We start from the raw sequence: 20,599 nt of genomic DNA on the forward strand, positions 1-20,599 counted from the left end.
ATCTGAACTCATGTTTCATTATATTCATTGTCTAGGCCCTCCATTGACTGGTTTATAAATGATTTCAAACTGTTTTTCTCATCACAGAAAAAAAAAAAAATTAGCAAAACTGTAATTAAGATAGATTTGGACATCATTTTGACTTAAGGTCCTGATTTTGGCTCTTTGATGACTTTGCTCCACTTTGTCATTTTATTTTCTGTGTGTTGTGAGTTAGATATTTGCTTTATAATTATGTATTTATTTTTATATAAACCCCCATATTACATTTTATTTTTCCTTATCCTCATCTAGGCTCTTTTTTGTACTATTTATATACACTACTCAAAATTAGTAAGGGATATTGGGATATCGGTGCATATATGTCAAATTAAATGTGTCCCATTATTTTTGGGGACCAAAAATATTCACAAAACACAATAAAAATTCAGATGTGTTACAGAATAATCAAGTGAAACACTAAAATATCTAATGTCAACTAATTTTGAGAAGTGTACATCCTCTAGGATATATCATGCGTTTTGTACGTTCCCAATTGTTCAATAACAAAAAGGTAAAAACGTAAAGTCTCTAATATTTAGCTAAGACTGCCAATTTAAAGAGGTGCAATATGGAAGAATCTTGTTGATATTATTAGCAGAATGTAAAGAAATACATGTTTTAAGTCCAAGAGACACAGTATCTACTGAAGTTAGCATGTTAACCAGCTAGCCCAGCTTATCCTGATCCAAAGCTCCCATGTAGCAGTGTAAACAACAACAACAACAAGACTTCCCCACTGCCCAGGCTAAATGAGCTAACAAGCTAACGGCAACAACAGTTAGCATCAATTAGCGGTTACTCCGGTGATATGCTGACCCCCATTTGTTTGGAATAAAGATTCAACAAGTGGCTCATTCTTACATACAGCACCTTTAAACTTCAGTCGGTGAATCAGGTAAAAAAAATAAAACAATATGCACAGAAAGTCATGACTGTAGGAAAGCATGAGGTTTATTGGGAGGGGAAAACATGAAGAATATGACAATAAGCTTTTCAACTACAATCCCCACAGCATTGCAAAATTAACCTAAACTTAGTTAGTCTAATTCCCCTCGATTTTCTGACCCCCCCTCCTCCTCCAGCCATCTGTCCACCCGCCCGAGATCTTTTGCCAACTCCAGTCCTTCGCCTCGGTGAAAATGGAGCAGCTCAGGATTCAACCAGCTGGAAGACAAGGGAGAGAGAGGGGAAGGAAAGGTTTTTTTTTTAAAAAAAAAAACGCAACAAGCCATGACTAATAATACTTTTTTGGTCATTTAAATGTTGGAACTGTCCATCTCCGAGTGCAATTAGGGAGCCAGCGTTCACTTTAAAGTGCACATTCATAAGTCACATTCATTTATGGGCGAACAAAAGCCCAACATTTCATGTCATGATTAAATCTTTACATTCACAGCTTTCAAAAAGTGACAATTTAAAAAAAGAAAAGGGGAACTAGGGTATCATTGAGCACAGGACAGAATATTAAAGGAAATTTAGCATGAAATCGTCTGGTTGAGTCGATTTAAGACTGAAATCTGCCTACTGGGACTGCTGAACATCTGCTATTGTTTTTCATCACCACAGCCCCCTGAGAGAACAGAAACACATCAGTATTCGAGGGAAGGTGCGGGCGACACAGTCTGCATGCAAGATGTTTCCACTGAACACAAACACCAGGTGACTACAGAGCTGGAGAGGAAACTAATAGGTCAAGGAGGAATGGAAGGATTCAAGGACAAAAACACAGGAGTGTCCAGAGGCCGAGCCAGTTATTACAGCTGGAAACATCACTTCTGTTGATAAATTTAGGCTGATTACTCTTTTTTTCCCACAACTTCCATTGTGCCAGTAAGTATCAAATCAAGAATATATAAATGGAACAAATGGAGGTTATAAGACACCTTTGGGAGAAGCAGAAACAAAAGCCTGAAATCAAAACATTTCCGAAAGGGAATTTGTTTTTAGATTTGAATGTCCGATGTCCTTCGCTTTTTTTTCTCTTTGATCCAGTTCACTTCACACAAACTGTGACGTCAGTGCTGCTGTCAGCACACAAGACACAAACTACCATCTTTAACTGTCAGTGCCACTGATACAAAAGTTAATTAACATGAGTGCAAGTGCATTTAACCAACTGGCCTCTTAACTCTGGACACTGATGTGAAAACACATTTACCAAATTTACAACAAAAGAAACTTCACGACAGAAACAAGGGACTTCATAAAAAGTGCTTTACATTTCAGTACAAAGATCCTGTGATGACTTTTTTTGTAAGACGCCATTTTATACGAGCAGGACTAAGATGACTAGTGATGCACCGATCCGATTCAAATAGCTGGATTTTGATTTGTTTGCACTAGTCTGACTCATACTGGATTTATTTTGTCCTGAATGTGTTTATATTGTTTACATATTAATTTAAAGCAATGTTTAAGTCAAGCCAAATGTCATCAGTTGATAATTCTCAGTCATAGCGATAAATTTACTGACTCCTCTCACCTTCTCATTTGATACATATCCATTATAGGCACATTAACAATATTGGAAAAATATCAAGGCTACATGTTCACAGCTTGGTCTCAGTCATATTCAGCAACCGAAAACTAGATCACACCATCTAAACCAGGGATGACATGTCACATCCATTATCCAACATAACAATTAATAAAAGACTCGGGTGTGCCTCTTTACAGCTCGGCGTGCAAATATTCAATAATCAGCACTCCCACTGAAAAGATTCTGACTCCAGTGTGTCAGAAAAACTTCAGAAAAGTTTAAAACTAAAATTTGTAAACCTTCCAAAGCCAGTAATGGTGTTGAGCCACTCTGAGCTAACATTAGACCCTTTATGTCTACAGCTATAAAAACACTGAGCAGTCATTAAAGTGCATATTGATTTTGCAGTATCAATCAAATACTGACTTAATTTTCAACCAGTACAGACTCTCAAACGTTCAGGAGGTCATTCATGGAGTCAGAGAGTGAGAGCAGTATTGAGCCAATGAGGAGGAAGAGACAGCAGGTTATACTGAGGGATGAATGAATGAAGGGAAGTATAAACCTTTAACTGGACACAGTAACTGACACGTCATCTGAACACACTGATTTGTCAGTTTCCATCTGCAGCAGAGAAGATTTTCTTATAAGTGACATAAAATCAGTCTCTTCTACAGCCTGCTATATATTGACCAAAGTCTGACTCTGCCCCCCCCCCCAGACAAAATCAAGATTATTGAAAGTATGCCGAATTAGCTATTAGCAGTTCCTGTTTGTAATGTTCCCATGGATGTACACAAAACCATCACTGGATTGTGTTAATATGGCAGGAAACTTAAAAACGTGATGTTTCTAAGGCAAGTTCTGCCGTTATAAAGAACATCTTTTTTCTATGATATCTGAACAGATTTATGGACTTTTAATGGCAAATTGCCTTATTTGTCAAACTAATTTCCTGTTTACAGAACACCTGCATGCAACTGTCCCTTTCACCTCATGTGGTCTCTTTGGCTCTACTGCCCTCCTTTAACTCTCTTGCACACCTGGTGAGGCACTCTAACAGTTTGAAAAACTTTTAAATAGACTATGATTAAAACTGTCATACATTTCATATATCTCGATAATTAAATGTGAGGCAAATTACACATTTTAGATGTCAGGTCCTATTAACTGCAGTTCCATCAGCCCTGTCTTAAGATTTTTTTCCTTCAAACTGTTACCAGTCATTGCAGTTTTATGACACCTTGTTAAAACCAACAGCTTTGCTTCTCTGTCAGTGCACTTAAAACCAATCTGACAAAATTTAAGGCCACTGAAAATGACTTGCAGATGGGAAATGTCAGATGCTTCTAATGTGTTTGTTTCTTTGAGGAAACAAAGGAGGAGGAAATACATCTGATAGGAAAAAACAGGGGATCTACTGTAAGTGCTAGAGAATCAGAGACTGAGAAAGAGAAAAGGGCAAAGTCATCGATTAAACAAGAGCAAACCTGTCCAGCGAAGGCAAACAATATGCGACAAACGTCAATATTTTTAAGCACATCTGATGAAAAGCATCTCTAGAGTAGTGCATGGCATTCTGCTCTGCTAAATGTCAAAATCTTATATAGTTGACAGGCAGACGCAGCAGCATGGTGCTAAGCGTTGTGTTGTGGTTATTGATCAGTTCTCTTTCACGCTTGATTTTGTGATGAAGAGTAACAAAAATACATCTTTGAATCCTTTCTGTTTCTACAACAGGGATCAAACCAGCTGAAGTGCTGACGCCACACTGAGTCTCCATCTTCAAAGTTACATTTTGTTGCCGCTGTGACACTCGATCGACTCTTGTATAATCTCCACCGTTGGGGGAAGAAAGAACCCGTTGGAGGGGATACAGGAAGGATGGAAAAAGGGCTTTTAAATGAAGAACACTTGGTCTTTACAGGCGGTGGCACGGGCGGGGGCTTCCGTAGCAGCGGAGAAGGCAGCTACAATGGCGGCAAAGACGACGTTTGGGCTCTTAGCGGCGTCGATGGCCGTGTGCAGGCCCCTGGCGCTGTAGTAGTTCACCAGAGGGACGGTTTGCCGGTGGTAGGCGTCCAGGCGGGAGCGCAGCGTCGTCTCGTTGTCGTCACTGCGGCGGATAAGAGGCTCGCCTGTCAACTGAGTGAGACAAAAGATGGGATTAGAGAGAGACAGTAAAACCTGAACAACAACGCTTGCAGTTTCAACCTGTTTCTACAATTAGGTCAAGGCTCTCATCTCACTTTCCTTCTCTCACACACGTTACTTGTTACTGTGCTGAAATCTTTGTCTTAGTCAGAACAGAAGCTTTTGGAAATCCTCCTTTCTGAGTCAGTGGATTGAGTGTCACTGTGTGCTGCTTTGTTTGGAGAGTAAGTAAAGAGGTAAGGAAGTTTGGTAAGTAGGGAAGCCCTGATCCAATCCATCAGATCGGCATCTGAACTAAACCAGGCCGTAAAAATCGGAGCAGGTATCAGCCAATCTGACCGATCCACATTAAATATAGTTTCTTTGTCTATGTTATTATAAAATGTAGAGTTTTCGCTATTAGTTACATTCATTCAGTCACAGCGGCACAACAGCAATACCTGGGCTCATGTTACATCACATAAAATAAGTTCCACACAGCTTTAAATTTGGGAAAAAGTGGGACTCAGGCGAGGGAATCAGCAGAGTACAGCGAGTTGAAACCAGATGGAACAAGGGGCACTCAGGGCCTCATTTTCACGGTGGTGCAGTGACCATCGCAGGCAGCACTCCTTCAGTTTGGTATTTTCCTGACCTTAAAATTGGCTTTGCATGTCTCTGTAGTATTTTGGTGCCCAGCAAAGAGCTCATGGTGCACAGGTGGCACAAAAGGCCACGGACCAGACTTTGCACTGAGAATACAATCTGAGGATTTTGTCAAAAAGAGCAAACAAAATACTTGAAGAAAAAACGTGTAGCAACGTGAGCATCATTACATCACAGAATCTTGCTTTGGTGCCAGACTGTGGTGACAGCTGTATTGAAGTCTATGGGATAAGCATGCAGAAACGCACTAAGACCCGACATATCTACGTCGTAGGACTTCTGATGAGTACACACTTCAGAGAGTAGGGTAATGACTGAAAATGAAGGCAGACTGGCGATCCTGGCACCACTGCTATCTGCTTTCAAATTAATGAGTAACTAGGGCAGCACAGCAAAATGTTTTTGCTGCATTAAAGCCAGACGAGTTCTGAACTTGATAAATACTAACAGTGTTGCCACTCACGTCTTTCTGACAATCAGTGGCCTACTGTGACATCACAGGCATAGCCTCTATATAACTATTCATGGTATCAATTCATGTATGTTTGCATACTGCAGAAAACCAAAATATTTCATATAACACTTCATGTGCTGTTGGCTGCTACTCTGAGGAAAATGGAAAGGGCTCTGTCTGTCATTGTGACAACACCATTAATAACACCACTTAGAAACACTGGGGCGGGAGAGTGTCTGTTTCCACTTTAATGTATGACCATAGCTTTTTTTTAATACAAGTGTAAACATTTTCATCTGGCATTAGCATAGACAATCTTTAAAACACATCAGGACAGCCTGATCTAATCATCACCTTTGAAAAAGCCTTTAGTCCCATCAATAGATCAATAAACCTCCCACTCGGTGCCACCACCAAGCAGAAAGCTTCTCTAATGGAGTAAATATACTGGATGTTCTTCCCAAATAGTCTGAATTCTCTTCTCCAACTCAGAGTCTCTTCCTGTACATCAACTCCTTTGTGACGCATTTAGAGTTAATAAGATGAGTCAAAGGATGATGGCTTTTCACAGAAACATCTCAGTGTATTTAATTCAGAGTAAATGTCCCAAACATTTTATACATTCTGAAAACGTCAAAGCACTTAAGTCTGAAGCTGGCTGATTGTCACCAATTTCCAGCCTGGCAGTGATTTTAGGTAGGAGGCATTTTCGACAGAAGTGGTTTCTAAGTGGGTTGATAACGAAACTACTTACGTCATCCTTCATGGGCTCTTTGGGGGGGTTAAACTCCTCGTGGTAGGAGCGGCCACTCGGCTGATGAATTAGTCTGGGGAAATGGAGGGGAGACGGTGAGGAGGACAGGACAAGGACAGAAAAGGAATCAAGAGTGAGAGCAGAGGAGGAGGACAGATGAGGGTTACACAGCCACAGTGACTCACTAACTACTTAACTGTCCTTTTCACAGCCCACACGCTGCCCTTGTCCTACTTGGGCTTGAAACGGCAGCAGCCGGCCTCCTCTTCCTCACAAAAGGACCCCCGCCGACAGAAAGATGGCCCTTTACAAAATCTTCTTTTAAGTGTGTCATCGAATAATGTATTGTGAAGAAAAAGGACGAACACTGTGCTGCAATAACAAACGCAATGAATGATTTCACCGCACACATTTTCTAAAGCGCTGACACGTGTTCAGCTGAAGGCCTCTGAAATGTGTGGGTCAGCCTAAAATCAGAGCGCAGCATGTCGTATTAAACCGTTACATAAATAATGATTTGTGGCACAGCGGAGGCAGAGATGGAAATGTACCAGGAAACAACAACAACACACTGCCAATTAAGTTGTTAGAAGGTTTGCAACTTTCTCTTCAATTCTCTCTTTTGCCTCAACCTGTAGAGCTTACATAAGTGAATCAGTGCCAGGTTTTACCAGAAAGTGGGACGGCAATTTATCAAAGCGTCTTTGTGTAATAAGTGGCTACTGTTGGTTGCCGCTTGATTCGCTTGTGGAAAAAACAGACCCACTGAACAGGGTGAGGTTAAAGACAAAACCAGAGGCCTGTACCACGAAGCAAGTTGAACATACTCAGGATATCTTTACGTTATCTGTTGTAACCTTAAACCTAACAATCACAATCACACCAAGCATTCACGCGACGGTGGTAATCGACTCCATAAGTCAACCCAGGTTTTCCACATCTACACATGAGTGAGTCTGGCAGTACACTTGTAGCGAATGGTGTCTCTGTCAGTCCCACTCTACGCCCCGGTCAGTAGGCAGGAAACATTTTTTTTCTGGTTTTCCCACTGATGTCCTCCCGCTGCAGAGTTTCCTGATGGACAGATAGCTTTACCTGTAGTTTAAATAAAAGCTAACTGCTGCTATGAGCTAGTTAGCTCTTCTGACATTACATCTGATGATGTATTTACAGAAACCTTGGATTTCTAAGAATTGTTTCAGATGGGCTGTATGCGAACACTTTCAGTTTAGAAACTACAGTGAAGATTTCCACAGTCCACAGCTACGTCAGTGGTTTAGGAGAATGCGTCATCACCGTTTTGTTGTAAAGCTACACAAATGTTCTGTGGACTATTAAACTTCACCTGAATTTCCATCATCATGAGGGTGAGGGGATAATGACTCAACTTTCATTTTTGGTTGAACCGTTGCTTTAATGACTACACAGTCCTTTCATATCCATGCTGTGATGATAAAAGAGGAACATTAACAGTAATTTTTTTCTGTCAAACCTGCATCAGAAATAGTTTCACACTGTTGTTTCGAGACTGAATAACTCTGGGCACCTTTATTTGTCCCACTCTAACATCTCTACTTTCACAGCCAGCATACACGTTTATTTCAATTGTGCCAGCGCAGTGAGCACTAGACATAAATCAGCTGGTGGATATATTAAATTAAGAGTGGCTTCACCATTTGTCTCCATCTCTTCTAAAGGTCAGCACTGTCAAGATGGTTTTCAATTGATCGACATCAACGTAACAACTGAAAGCACACAAGGATTGCTAACTGATTTTGTTCTGAAATGTTGATATGAACACTGGTGTGACTTGTTGTTGAAAGCTTTATGAACCTCTTCACGTTTTAACAGAGCTGTGTGTCAACTTTGAACTCATTTATTGGTTCCTGACTCCTACAAGGAGATGCCACTCCTAATAACACAGCAATTATTCGTCACAACAAAATCATGCGTTTTAAACTGTAAATTTGAGCTCCATGAAAAGTTTCCCCACACAGTTTAAAAGTACAATCAGGCTCTGAGCAGCTCCAGTATTCAGCACATTTCATCAGGGACTGACACGTCGACTTCTTTAAGAATTCAACCTGCGACCTTCCAGCCGCAGCACGCTCTCAAAACCCTTCAGGCCACCTTCGCTGCTAATCGCATGCTTTCACGCTCCACTTCTCTCCAACATTATCTCACTGACCCAGACTCTTCTGTTCACATGAATCAGCCTACCTGCCCAGCTGGATTTAACACGCCGACAGAATGAGAAGCTGCTCGGCCAAAAGGAAAAAGCAGCATCATGGGGATATAAAACAGATTGAATCCTTTATCCGGTCTTGAATAATTAATTCTCTCTCATTCCTACCTGCCACAGATCCTGCGGACCAACAGAGAGTCATCGACGCCGAACTCGATCACAGAGTCCAGCTTCTCGTGTCTCTTGTCCAACAAGTCATCCAGCTGGAAGAAGAAGACACAGAGGGAGTCAAACATATGGCATGACCGATATCTATGGTTCAGTACAAAAAGCTCTTCCTTTCTTTCCTATGATGACTGAATGGCTGAGATGATAAATGATATAAAAATATATTGCTGTAATGCTGAATTAAAAATGTGAATTTTCAAAACATATGAAATATTGAGATTGAAAACTTTTACATACAGTATATCTGATCACATTTTAGTAGAAAACAGCCTCGTAATCTTTCATGAAGCCATTTTTGCTTTTGATGCACCAAGGGAAAAAAATGTGAAATTATGAAGGTGCATTCTGGGCGATAATGTTGTTTGCATTTTATTGATTATTTCAGACCATAAAGAAAAAAGAAAGTGAAAGAAAAAATTTGGACTGGGAAAGACTGCCATCTGTCTCCCAAAAAGGGGCATAGCTTTTGCAATAATGAAATACCAGTATATTGTTTCTTGGCAAATTATTTGCGACCAGGGAAATTTTGAGTACCACTTTTAATTTGAAAAGTAACTTTAACCATCATGAATTGTATTAATTTGTTAGTGAAAATGAAAGAATCCAGAACTTTCTGATCCTGTAAAGTAATTTAGCTGTTTTATTCAAAATAGCAAAAGTGTGCAAGATGATATTTCAACAGTTTGTCCTGCTACTATTGTGGCCGCTTTTTAAATTGTGCTGTTGGTGTGAACTGTTACAGAAAAGTAATTAAAGTATTTCTGTACTAGTTACTATTTTCATGGTCAGTTAATTTGTAGATTATTTTCTCGATTCCTTGATTAGTTATTTGGTTTATAAAATGTCAGAAGATGGTGAAAATTGACGATTATTGTTTCCATAAGCCCAAGATGACGTACTTAGATGCCTTGTTTCGTCCACAACCCAGATATTCAGTTTACTGTCATAGTAAAGAAACCAGAAAATATTCACATGCAGGAAGCTGGAAGTTACTCAAACAAATTAACCGTTAATCAAATTACTTGCCAATAATTTCAAAAGTTCAGAACTAACTGATTAATCTTTTTTGCTCTACATTTAAGTCTTTATTGCACCTAATCTAAATTAAATCTGAAACTAACAAACTTAAAGACACAGTTCCAAATTTTGGGAAAACACAACTCTTTACTTTCTTAAAGAGGGTTTAATGAGAAGATAAATCCCACTCATGGATATCATGTACGGAGCTAAAGCCAGGACACAGACACAACGACTGAAGATGAGGGGAAATAGCCAGTCTGGCTCCGTCTTTTGTGACCTAATCAGTTTTACTCAGCGTGATTTTGTTTCACATGATAACAACAGAAAGCAACAGAATCAAATTAAATCCTGACCATCTCCGCTTGTTTGACTGTGCGAGGGAACCCGTCCAACAGGAAGCCTTTTTTGCAGGCCGACGTGTCCAGGTTCTTCTCTATGAGCTCCACGACCATCTCATCGCTGACCTGCAGGTCACAACAAAGATAACACAACATGTTGACACAGTTCAGTTGCGTCTGATACACATGCTACACAGTGAATTTCCTTCATTACAATAAAAGGAGTCATTATATCTAAAGAACAAACAGACTTGTTGATGCCGTGGATTTTTGAGCAAACAGTTCTGAGGAAATGAGAAATTAGTCACAGGAGGAGAACGAGTTATAAAACAAAGTGTGCATAGATAACAGATACAGATACAGTACTGTACGCCACACAAATACAGAACACACACAATTAGAGATGTGATGAAGGGTCAGAAAGGGACACACTGCACTGGATTTTTATTGAAGCATATAATAATAAAACAATTTTAAAAAGCAGTGTGGTTTTTTTTTTTTAGGCAACCACTGAATTACCTGTCCTTAGCATAACCAGGATTTTGCAGTGAAGCAAACCTGTACCTCTCATTTTGGCCATGCAGAAGTAGTTAACTTCCTAGTTAGTCGACAGAATAATAGAAATATCTGCATAACAGAGCTCTGGCTCTGATAGAGCATGAGAGGCTGTTCCCAAAAAATACGCTGGACACGGGGAAACGAAAACAGGAGAAATCACAGGGAGTACCACCTGCTTGGATGCCTGGATGATGAGACAGGGACAGCTTGACAATGGTGTCAGGCGTTTTTTCTGCTCCGAGTTAAAGTTTTTTCACATCGAGGAGTTTAGACCACGCCTGCAATAACACAAGGCACTCCAGGCATCAAAAAAATGCCAGCCCAGTCGCCAGGATATAATAAAATATGATAAAATGTTCCTTTATTGATCCCCCTTGGGAGAATGTTAGGAGTTAATGTTACTGCAAACCACAGATACATTTGTACCAAACATGGAATATCATGCTTGCGTAAATGTGCTTATTAACCACCTTTCACATCAGGAGGTGGAGGGGATGGTGTTGGTGTTATTACCACCAGCAAGGCTGCCAAACGGTCGACTGCAGTTCGGGTCACACCACTGGATATTTTTAAAGGACAGAAGGACGACAACACTGGGTGTTTTTTGAGGAGACCTGTGGCCCTTTTCTACATGTCACCATCCCTCTCTCTTTCACCCATTTTCTTGTCAGTCTTCAGCTGCACTATCTAATAAAGCCATAAGAAGACAAATACAACTACTACTACTACTACTACTACTACTACTACTACTACTGATAAAAAAGGTAGTTTTAAGGAGACCTGCAGACATCTCCATCTGTGATTGTGTTGACCAAAACTGGCATTTTAAGCCCAACAATGATTTTTTTCTTAACCCCAGGGAAGTGGTTTTTGAGCCTAAGCCTTAGCAGAGAGAGAGATAGAAAATTCAACCTAAACAGACGTAAAGTTGCAACATAAAGAAACGTCCAGTTTGATCTGTGGCATTGCAGAAACGTACTTGGCGAACATTTATAGGCTTACTGCTCATGGAAAACAACTAGGAAACAAAGCTCTCACAGCAAAAACTGTGTTCTGCTGATGAATTGTATTGCAATATACAGAGAGCTGTTTCTAATATTTTGACAACCTCATTTATATCGATTAGGAACTGAGTGCTGAGTGAGCATAGGAGCTGCAGGTTCTGAACGTGCAGAAACGTGAGATTTAACACTCGTACAGGATTAATAAAAACGCACTGTGTCTGCACAGCTTCACCGTTACAGAAGAATTAAAGAGACTGAATAATAAAGAACAGACAGAGTCATTAACAGTCAATAAACAAGGTACAAGCTAAATTAATTCAGTCATTTAACCTGCAATTTTGCCTCCATTAGCAGATTCCACTTTATGCAAATATCTCAATTAGTATTACTTTTCTCTGTATATGGCTGAGCTCCAACTTGAAGGAATGAAAAACTTTGCTGTCTCACAGTTCAGGAACTTGTCTTCAAAATCAGTGGAAGCCATCTTAGTATCAAAATGTCACTGAAGACAAATAAACATGAGGGATGTAGTCATGTGGGGATGAACATAGAGGAGTGTAAAGTCAACACAGATCCTCAGAGAGGGCAAAGGAGCAGAGGAAGAAAAACACACACAGAGACCATGAGAAGCAGATGAGCTGAGATTTTACCAGTTTGCCAGCGTCCATGGTCTGCTTGAGCCTCTTGCCGAGCTCAGAGCCTGAAGCCACCATCGCCCTCAACATGTCTCCGGTGGCCAGGTGGCAAACGCAGTACTTCTCTGCCAGCCGAGGGGCCTGAGGGGAGAGGGAAGAGATCATTCGAGTTAAAAAATAAATGATTAGATTTTTAAATCATCATCACCAAACAGACAAATGAATAAAAAGTTTGGCAGTGGATTTCAACTCTGTTCTACCCACTGATGCTGTCAGAGAGCCAACCGGCTGCACTGCTGGCTGGTAAAAGCATGAAAACAAAAAGGAATTTGAATGTTTTAGCTTTGAGGCCAAAGAGTTTTCAGCAGCAGAGATTATAAATCTGATTATAGCTACGCACCCACATTGAACTTCATCCAAACCACCTCTTTGGCTGATGAGTCCAATAGACAAAGTGAACAACCTCTCTTTTTATTAAGCAAACTAAGGTGAAACCCAGACTCTCTAGTTAATTTTATCAATTAATATCATTGTGGTCATATCATTGATATTGGCATGAGGAGTAGAACTGCAGCAATTAGTTGATTTAAAGATTAGAAACTCAAAATAAAGATTTTTGAATAATCGATGGACCGTTTCAGTCATTTTCCCAAAAATGTCAAACATTTGCTGGTTCCTGCTTCTTAAATGTGAGGATTTGCTGCCTTTCTTTGTCATTTATGACATTAAATGAGGAGTCTTTGTTTTGGACTGTTAATTATTAACAATTATTCATTTTAAGTTGGTCAACTCATCGATTTAAGCTCTAAAAACTAGAATTCATTCACCTAAAATAAGTTAATCTAAAGAGGGATTTAATAAGTGAGAGTGTTTCACTGACAGAAAAGACTCAAACCAGATAACAGCATGGGTGAAAGAAAGAAAGGACTGAAGACACAAAAATGTTCCTGTGCAACATACATGTATCACTGAGGGAGTACTAGACAATGTGAAGATGTCACAAGACGGACTGAAGGAGGTCATTGTGACATTTCTTTAATGGTCACATTTCTGTCTCCTAGAATGTTGCAACACGAATCCTTCTGAATAATATGATTATGAAACTGGATTGTTACAGGCCAAAGATAACTAAAATTAAAAATGCAGTACTTTGGCTCTGATGCAGCATCTTTCTCTGTGAGTGGTCACCACTCTGTGTTCTCAGTGTCCACACCCCTATCTGATGACACAAGTAATAGCCTATCAGCACTGCAGAAAATGGAAATATTGAAGCAAAGTACCTCCAAAATTGTACACAAGTACAGTACTTGAGTCAATTGTAGTTTCTTATATTGCATCACTGGTTAATCTTTTTCTCTCAACTCAAAGATTTTTATTTTTTTCTCTAAATGTATATTGGTTTTAATTATCTGTCTATTGGATTGACTCCTAGTCAACATTCCACATACGTTTACCAGTTTTAAAACACATAATGGTACATTCTGATTAAATCCTTTATGAAAAGATAGTGTCTACTTGACGCACTGGTTTGACCAGACGATCCTGACCAAGTTCAACCTGAGCTTTCTCTAGTACTTATGTGTTTTCACATACATACAGTCAGACTGCAGGCCAACACCACTGTACTGTAGTTCTGCTGTAGTTCTGCCTGCTGATGCTCCACCTGGAAGTGCTTGCACCAACAGATAAGTTGTTGCTGATCAGTCCATTATGATAAATAATGGTCTAATTAGTGATTATTTCTGTTGTACATCAATCTGTTGATTATCTTAAACAGTGACAAAGCCCATCACAATTACCTAAACTGTTCTGTTTGTCTCTACACCCAAATATATTTCATTTAAAATGGCAGACAGAGAAGAAAAACGGATTAATGATCACATTTCAAAGTCAGGAACCACATTTACTTGATAAAGTCTGAACAACAGACGTGAACAGAGCAGGAGACAGAAGCTAACTTTTCACACTGGGGGTATAAAGTGCTAACTTCATCGTGAAACTAAAAAACAAGCGTTCATACACAGATATTTCCTCTTCCTCGTGAAACTGACGGACTCATTTCAGAATAATACAACCTTAACTAGGTCAGACATGAGCTGTGTTTCTCTGACAGATGGAAGCAGGTAAACCCAGGTAGGTTAGCATTAGCATTAGCTAGGAGTCCGACCATGCGCTAAACGCTGTTTGTCTAAGCTAACACTTAGCAGCTAGCAGCTAGCTCTGTTAGCGTTCCTGGTTGTCTCTCTCTGACCTGAGTCCCCTTCCCGGCTCCGGGTGGTCCAAGCAGGATGGCACGGATCCCCTCCTGCACCTCGGCTATTGCCTCTTTCATCTGCGTGCTGGGGGCCATGTCTGGACCAGGAGAGCACCGGGACAGAAACTTTATTAAAGTCCGTCTGGGTCGCTCTGGTGACACTTCAGCCAAGTTGGCCAGGAGAGGAAGCGTCCCCGCCTCCTTTTTGCCATAAGGATTAAGCCCCGCCCTCTACCGGGAAATACGGCGTTTGATTGGCTGACAAACTACTTCTTCAGTAATTACGTGCGTTTGATTGGCCACCAGGCTGATCTGTCAGTAATTGTAGAAGCTGATTGGATAAAATTCTTGCGACGCCTCGTTGTGTCACATCCGAGGAAGGGAATGTCCATTGTTTTATATTATATTTTATTATTTTGAACATTAACAATAAAAAACGAATTGTAATATTATTAATTACCATTTATTTTATTTATTCATTCATTTTCAAATTACTTTTGTCTTGTTTTAGGCTCTAAAGGCTTTAAAAAATGGCCCATAAAAGTCACATAATCAAATTACAGAAGTTATATTGACTTCACAGTTAAATAAATAACATTTTCTACTGAGCATCAGTCTACATCCTTGAGTCTGAAAATTATTTATGTTCTTTAAAATCAAATCATTCGTTATGTCAGCATGGGGAGATTTTGTAATATTATATTATACTATATTATATTATATTATTTTGAGATATTAAGAATAATTTTAGTGTTTTATATTCTGAACAAATGGGAAGTGAAATGTTGTGAAATGAGTGTGTATTTTCATTGGTAGGTCAGACAGGAAGGTTGCTTTTTTTTGCTGTAACAGCTTAAACTTCTCCTGCAAACTCACTGGTGGTTAGTCAAGCGGTAAAATGACTGAAGCCAATGTGGTGTACTCTGATATTAAGTTCACAAAATCAAAGGGAAATGCCACAGGTGAGTCTCTTTACCTATCTATCTATCTATCTATCTATCTATCTATCTATCTATCTATCTATCTATCTATCTATCTATCTGAATAAGCGTTTATTTTTGTCATTTACTATCACAGCTTTCTAGGGTATGTTCTTTGTCAGAGTTTGAGTGAATCATGAAAGTTGTTTTTGCACTTTATCAGTGACTCCCTCACCGACTGAAAGCACTTACTCTGAAATCAGGATTTTGAAGACCGAGCCATCAGCAGGTAGGTAAAAATTATCATTAGATAAACTGGAACATGAACTCCCTTTTCTGACTTTTTCAAGAATAAAAACGTGTATTATTCAGTAGGCTAAAAACAGGAAACATAAGACTCTATTGAAACATTACAAGTTCAGAGCAGCAACTTGATTCCTCAGATAGATTTTATTGTGTATAATTTAATTTTGTACAACAAACAGTATTACACTAAATAAATGAAATTGCTAAACTTTTAAAGGTGCAATATGTAAGAATCTTAGTTGAAAACATAAAAATATTATCAGCAGAATGTGAATAACAGTTCTGACATTATGATGCGTATGTATTGTGTTGCAAAGACATATACTGAAGTTAGCATGCTAACCAACACCAGTGCTCCCGGTTCTCTGATCTCCCAGTTCGGACTGCTAGCTGCACAGCTAACTCTGCTAACAGCAGATACAGTTAGCAGCAGTTAGCTGTTACTCTGTTTGTTTTGAGCATGAATACGACAGGTGGTCAATTCTTAAATTACAGATTACCTTATTTATATAGCACCTTTCATGCAAAGAATTATATGATACACTTCTTAGAAATATTGTATCCTTTAACCACCTTCTGTATAAAAACTGCATATAGTACAAGTTAAAGAGAGTCAGAGTTAAATATCATTTCAATGAAAAACCTTATACTGCAGCTTTAAGATATATTCACTGATATAGATATTGAAATGCAATAGAGTGAAAACTGGTATTTTGCATGTTTTTCATCTTACTAAATTTCGTAATTACAAATATATTACAAACATTAGGAGTGTGAACAAACTGACAGTCAGATGTTTTTTTAAGTGAACACACACCTTTACAGCAAATCAGACTCTTTAAAATGTTATTGCCTTTAGTGTTGAAATATCTTGTGCTTTTTATAGCTGCAGAGACAGAATAAAGGAACCTCATTCCAACACGTTGTGAAGCTGAGAGGGAGTTTACTGTAAATGAGGACAGGAAGTCTTGGACAGGAAAAAAAAAAAGAGGAACTGAACATGAAAAGGGCCAGAATAATCTGTAGTATTATGTTGCAAGTAAAAGCATCAAGCATCATGTTTCCATCTTTTCATCTGCATTCTTAAGAATCCAAATGTAAACATGCTACGAGGAACGATTAACTGGCCATGAACATGCCTTAAATTATCTACAGAATGTGAAGAGATAACAGTTTTGATGTTAGCACCAAGCTCACCGTCCAGCATGGCTAACTGAGCTAACTAGCAAATGGCAGCTACAGTCAGCAGCAATTAGTGGTTACTTTGGTTATTTGCTGCCTCCTCTTTGTTTTGAGTATAATTATCGACAGGTGGCCAATTCTTACATATTGCACGGTTAAGAAATGGTCTTAATGGAAATCTGAAGCCTCTTTCTGACCTACATGAGCAGATTCCAACTTTTTGGGGTTGGAAAAGCATGAAATTGAGACTATTTTCATGGCAGAGTGCTGATGATGAGTCTAAGCCTGAGGAATGAATGAACAACATCTACCCGAGTATAAATTGAATTCCTCCCTCTGTTTCACATCCATTCACCCTCTCTTCATCCCCTCTCACCCAGTCCTCTGCATACTGTCGCATACGGGCCTAAATTATCAAATTCTCCATCACGTTCACCCACAAACTCACATTAGGATTCAGCCAACACTTCCTCATTTCATTCAAGTGTTGCGTTCCCTGCTAGTGAAGCAGTTACACGTAGTTACATAGTTTTTGACACGTACATGCAGACAAGTCCGGAAATCATGTAAACAGTTTTCAACTGCGAGAAAACTGAACAACTCCTTCCCCATTTACAAAAACTAACATCTAAACACACTATCTGCATCTTCTGCTGTTCAACAGGCTCCCAGCAACAAACTGGAGGGTCAAAGGTCACAGCAGAGAGAGTGGCCATAGTGGTTCTCAGTGCTCTCCTGGCTGCCGCTGTCATTGCTCTCGGCTTTACCTGTGAGTTTAACAGTTTGAGATTCGAGATCTTTTTGTTGGATGTTTCACTCAACTGTTAATTTAAAATCACCAAAAATCAATCTGGAAATGTCACGTTTGCAATCATTTCACGCAATTCAGTTTTTATCCAGAGTGCAACATATGATACACTCAAAACATGCTTAAAACAGTGACTTTAAGTGATTTGATTACATGTAAATATCCAATCTAATTCTTTGACATAACTTCAATATAAAGGGTCAGATTTAATGCAGAGTCAAGTCAATGTGTACAACTTAAATAACTAAATGTGCAATTTATTACAGGAGGAAGAATAACCAGCTTAAATGCTTTAAATAAGCTCTTGAATAAACACATTATGTGTACGTTGAAGTATCTTTAACTGTGTAATTTAGTAATTTGAGTGATCGGTGCTCTGTTAATTGTGGATTGATGCTCATCATCAGGTTCTGAATAATTTACCAAATGGGAGTTTCACACACTGACTTGACTTTCTGTTTTTAAATGAGGTTATAAACACCATCAAACCACAGAAGATCTCCAAAAGCTGACGGATGAGAATACAGCTTTGAGAAAAAATATCACAGGTAAGTCACATTTTGGGTCAAACTCCAATTTTCTCTGCCAAGAGTTGTGCTGTCTGTTCAGCTTCTCAAATAAAAGACGATCCTGGTGAAAGTGAAATCGTTTTATCCTCTTTCATAACAGAGAGACGCTGTGAGGTAAAAACATGCAACACGGTGCAGAAACCCTGTCCAAAACCTCCTAGTAAGTGACTGATGTTGCTTTTCTTACATGTTTGCATGTATGTTTGCATCTGATGATGATTAAAGAAACAGTGACAGATTAAACCTGTGAGGTATCGTCTCAGCTGCTCAAACTCTGTAAATATGAACAGTGTTTTGTTGCACTTGACTCAAGTCTTTGCTGTAATCTCTTCATAGCTGATCCATGTCATAAATGTGAAGATGGTTGGGAGCCGAAAGGAAGTCAGTGCTACTATTTCTCCACTGATGAATCAACCTGGGAACAGGCCAGACACGAATGCAGACGAAGAAGAGGAGATCTGGTGAAGATAGACAGCGAGGCCGAGCAGGTAGAACACACTGCTGCAGCCTCACTGAGCCGTCTGGCTTTTGTTTTATCACCTTGTGTTTTGCATTAGTTAACATGATAAAAGTGGTGTTACATAGATATATTGTATTTTTCATTAACTTTCCCTGTCCAGTCATTCCTGGTGCAGAAAGTGAGCGACAAGATGGTCGAGCATGAGGACAAGTTCTGGATCGGACTGACAGACTCAGTGAAAGAGGGCACATGGTTGTGGGCAGACGGGACACCACTGAACGAGAGGTTTGACCACTGTAAACATGTTTTTGGTGTTTACACAATCAAAGTCACAAGTTTCACTGAACCAGTTCTTTCTACTCTCTGTCTCTCAGATTGACATTTTGGAGCGGCAAAGAGCCAGACAACTGGACAGAGAAGGATGTGGATGGAGAGGACTGTGCGAGGATGGGAGAAAAAAATGGAACAGACCTGAGGTATTGGTTTGATCAATCCTGCAAAGTATCTCAGAAAAGTATTTGTGAGAAATCAGCAGAAACTGGACGCCAGGAGGCCGTCTGTATTTTAGCTTAAGTCTCGTTCAGCCTGTTAAACAATCTCAGGATCGTGTGGAGCTTTTTTTATGTTTATAAATGTATACGCTATAGAAGTGTTCTTTCTGACTCTCCAAATCTACAATCAGATTTGAATGTTTAAGTTTCTGTCGAAGGTTATTAAAATGTTTGACTGTTGAGCTCAGTGGTTTCATCCCCTGACAACTGTCGTTTACATTTTCAAACGCTTCTTTACAAAGATAAGCTACATGGTGCAGAGGTGATGTATTTTTGTAGGCTGGTGCCGTCGACAAAAAGCCTTTGGGATTTATGATACTTACATGTTTTGTTCAGCAAGATAAGTTTAACCACTTGAGGATGGGGTGCACTCCATAGAGATGTGTGGCATTTGAGTTATGTGTGATGTAGCCAATGTTTTTAAATTATTTCATGTACTTTTAGTAGGTGTCAACTCTGAAAGAATTCACATAAAAATGAAACCAAGGTGAAAGTTGTATTTTGCTCTTCATGGATTAGTGTTTAAACTCCTGAAAGGGTTAAAAGACGCCCGGTGGTCTCACATGTACGTTCAAAAATCATTCAAGTTGTCGCAGCAACTGGTGTCATTTTGAAACTGCTCAGCAAGGAAGAAAATTAGTCCACTTTTCTTCTAGACGTCACTGTACTACCCTTTTCTATTTTTACTGCTTTCATACTTACTTCTTTAAAACTGTGTTTTGCAACTCTTCTTCTGTGCAACTTGGAAAGGTCCATGTCAAGAATAATTAAGCTAACTGTTCTTTAATGCCTTAATGAATGTGTATCCTGTTAAAAATTTTATACAACACATCCCAGATTTTGCTTAAAATATTACCATATTGCTCCTGTTTGAATTGTGCCATGAAGTAAACACATGATGTTGGTGAAATAAAAAGATTATTTTTTAAGTCAATGAAGACTGCTGGAAGTTTGTCGAAAAAGTATCATCTATTTAAGTGTGAAACGACATCATGTTGCTCAACACACGTCACCAACACCAACATGGCCGCCAACTCGACACAGAACAAGATT

At 39.3% G+C, this 20,599-nt stretch overlaps 2 protein-coding genes across 3 annotated transcripts; one reads left to right on the forward strand and one right to left on the reverse strand.

Annotated features, from left to right (window-relative positions):
- Positions 1–975: 975 nt before the first annotated feature.
- On the reverse strand, positions 976–14,929 carry ak2 (adenylate kinase 2). Of its 2 annotated transcripts, XM_073483166.1 has the most exons (7): positions 14,748–14,929; positions 12,512–12,637; positions 10,315–10,425; positions 8,882–8,976; positions 6,529–6,601; positions 4,447–4,666; positions 976–1,206 (listed from the first exon to the last, which is right to left on the reverse strand). In XM_073483166.1, the coding sequence occupies exons 1-7, from the start codon at positions 14,844–14,846 to the stop codon at positions 1,199–1,201; spliced, it is 732 nt and encodes a 243-aa protein (XP_073339267.1). In that variant the 5' UTR covers positions 14,847–14,929; the 3' UTR covers positions 976–1,198. The 2 variants fall into 2 exon arrangements, with proteins under 2 accessions (XP_073339267.1, XP_073339266.1); XM_073483165.1 differs by lacking the exon at positions 976–1,206 and having other exon boundaries at positions 4,406–4,666.
- Positions 14,930–15,648: 719 nt separating this feature from the next.
- Positions 15,649–20,480, forward strand: LOC141010264 (C-type lectin domain family 4 member E-like). The gene is made up of 8 exons (XM_073483139.1): positions 15,649–15,712; positions 15,894–15,959; positions 17,823–17,927; positions 18,437–18,514; positions 18,636–18,695; positions 18,872–19,023; positions 19,156–19,280; positions 19,370–20,480. The coding sequence occupies exons 1-8, from the start codon at positions 15,649–15,651 to the stop codon at positions 19,566–19,568; spliced, it is 849 nt and encodes a 282-aa protein (XP_073339240.1). The 3' UTR covers positions 19,569–20,480.
- The last annotated feature ends 119 nt before the right edge of the window (positions 20,481–20,599 follow it).

This window comes from Pagrus major, chromosome 16 (assembly GCF_040436345.1).
Source record: "Pagrus major chromosome 16, Pma_NU_1.0".
In the NCBI taxonomy this organism is placed as follows: Eukaryota; Metazoa; Chordata; class Actinopteri; order Spariformes; family Sparidae; genus Pagrus; species Pagrus major.

Excerpts from the sequence above, each read along its gene's own strand:
- LOC141010264 (XM_073483139.1), top strand. The coding sequence starts at position 15,649 with ATGACTGAAGCCAATGTGGTGTACTCTGATATTAAGTTCACAAAATCA. Across the intron at positions 17,928-18,436 it reads CATTGCTCTCGGCTTTACCT|GTTATAAACACCATCAAACC; the intron begins GTGAGTTTAACA and ends TTTTTAAATGAG. Across the intron at positions 18,515-18,635 it reads TTTGAGAAAAAATATCACAG|AGAGACGCTGTGAGGTAAAA; the intron begins GTAAGTCACATT and ends CTTTCATAACAG.
- ak2 (XM_073483165.1), bottom strand. The coding sequence starts at position 14,846 with ATGGCCCCCAGCACGCAGATGAAAGAGGCAATAGCCGAGGTGCAGGAG. Across the intron at positions 10,426-12,511 it reads CCATGGACGCTGGCAAACTG|GTCAGCGATGAGATGGTCGT; the intron begins GTAAAATCTCAG and ends TGTGACCTGCAG. Across the intron at positions 4,667-6,528 it reads AAGAGCCCATGAAGGATGAC|TTGACAGGCGAGCCTCTTAT; the intron begins GTAAGTAGTTTC and ends TGTCTCACTCAG.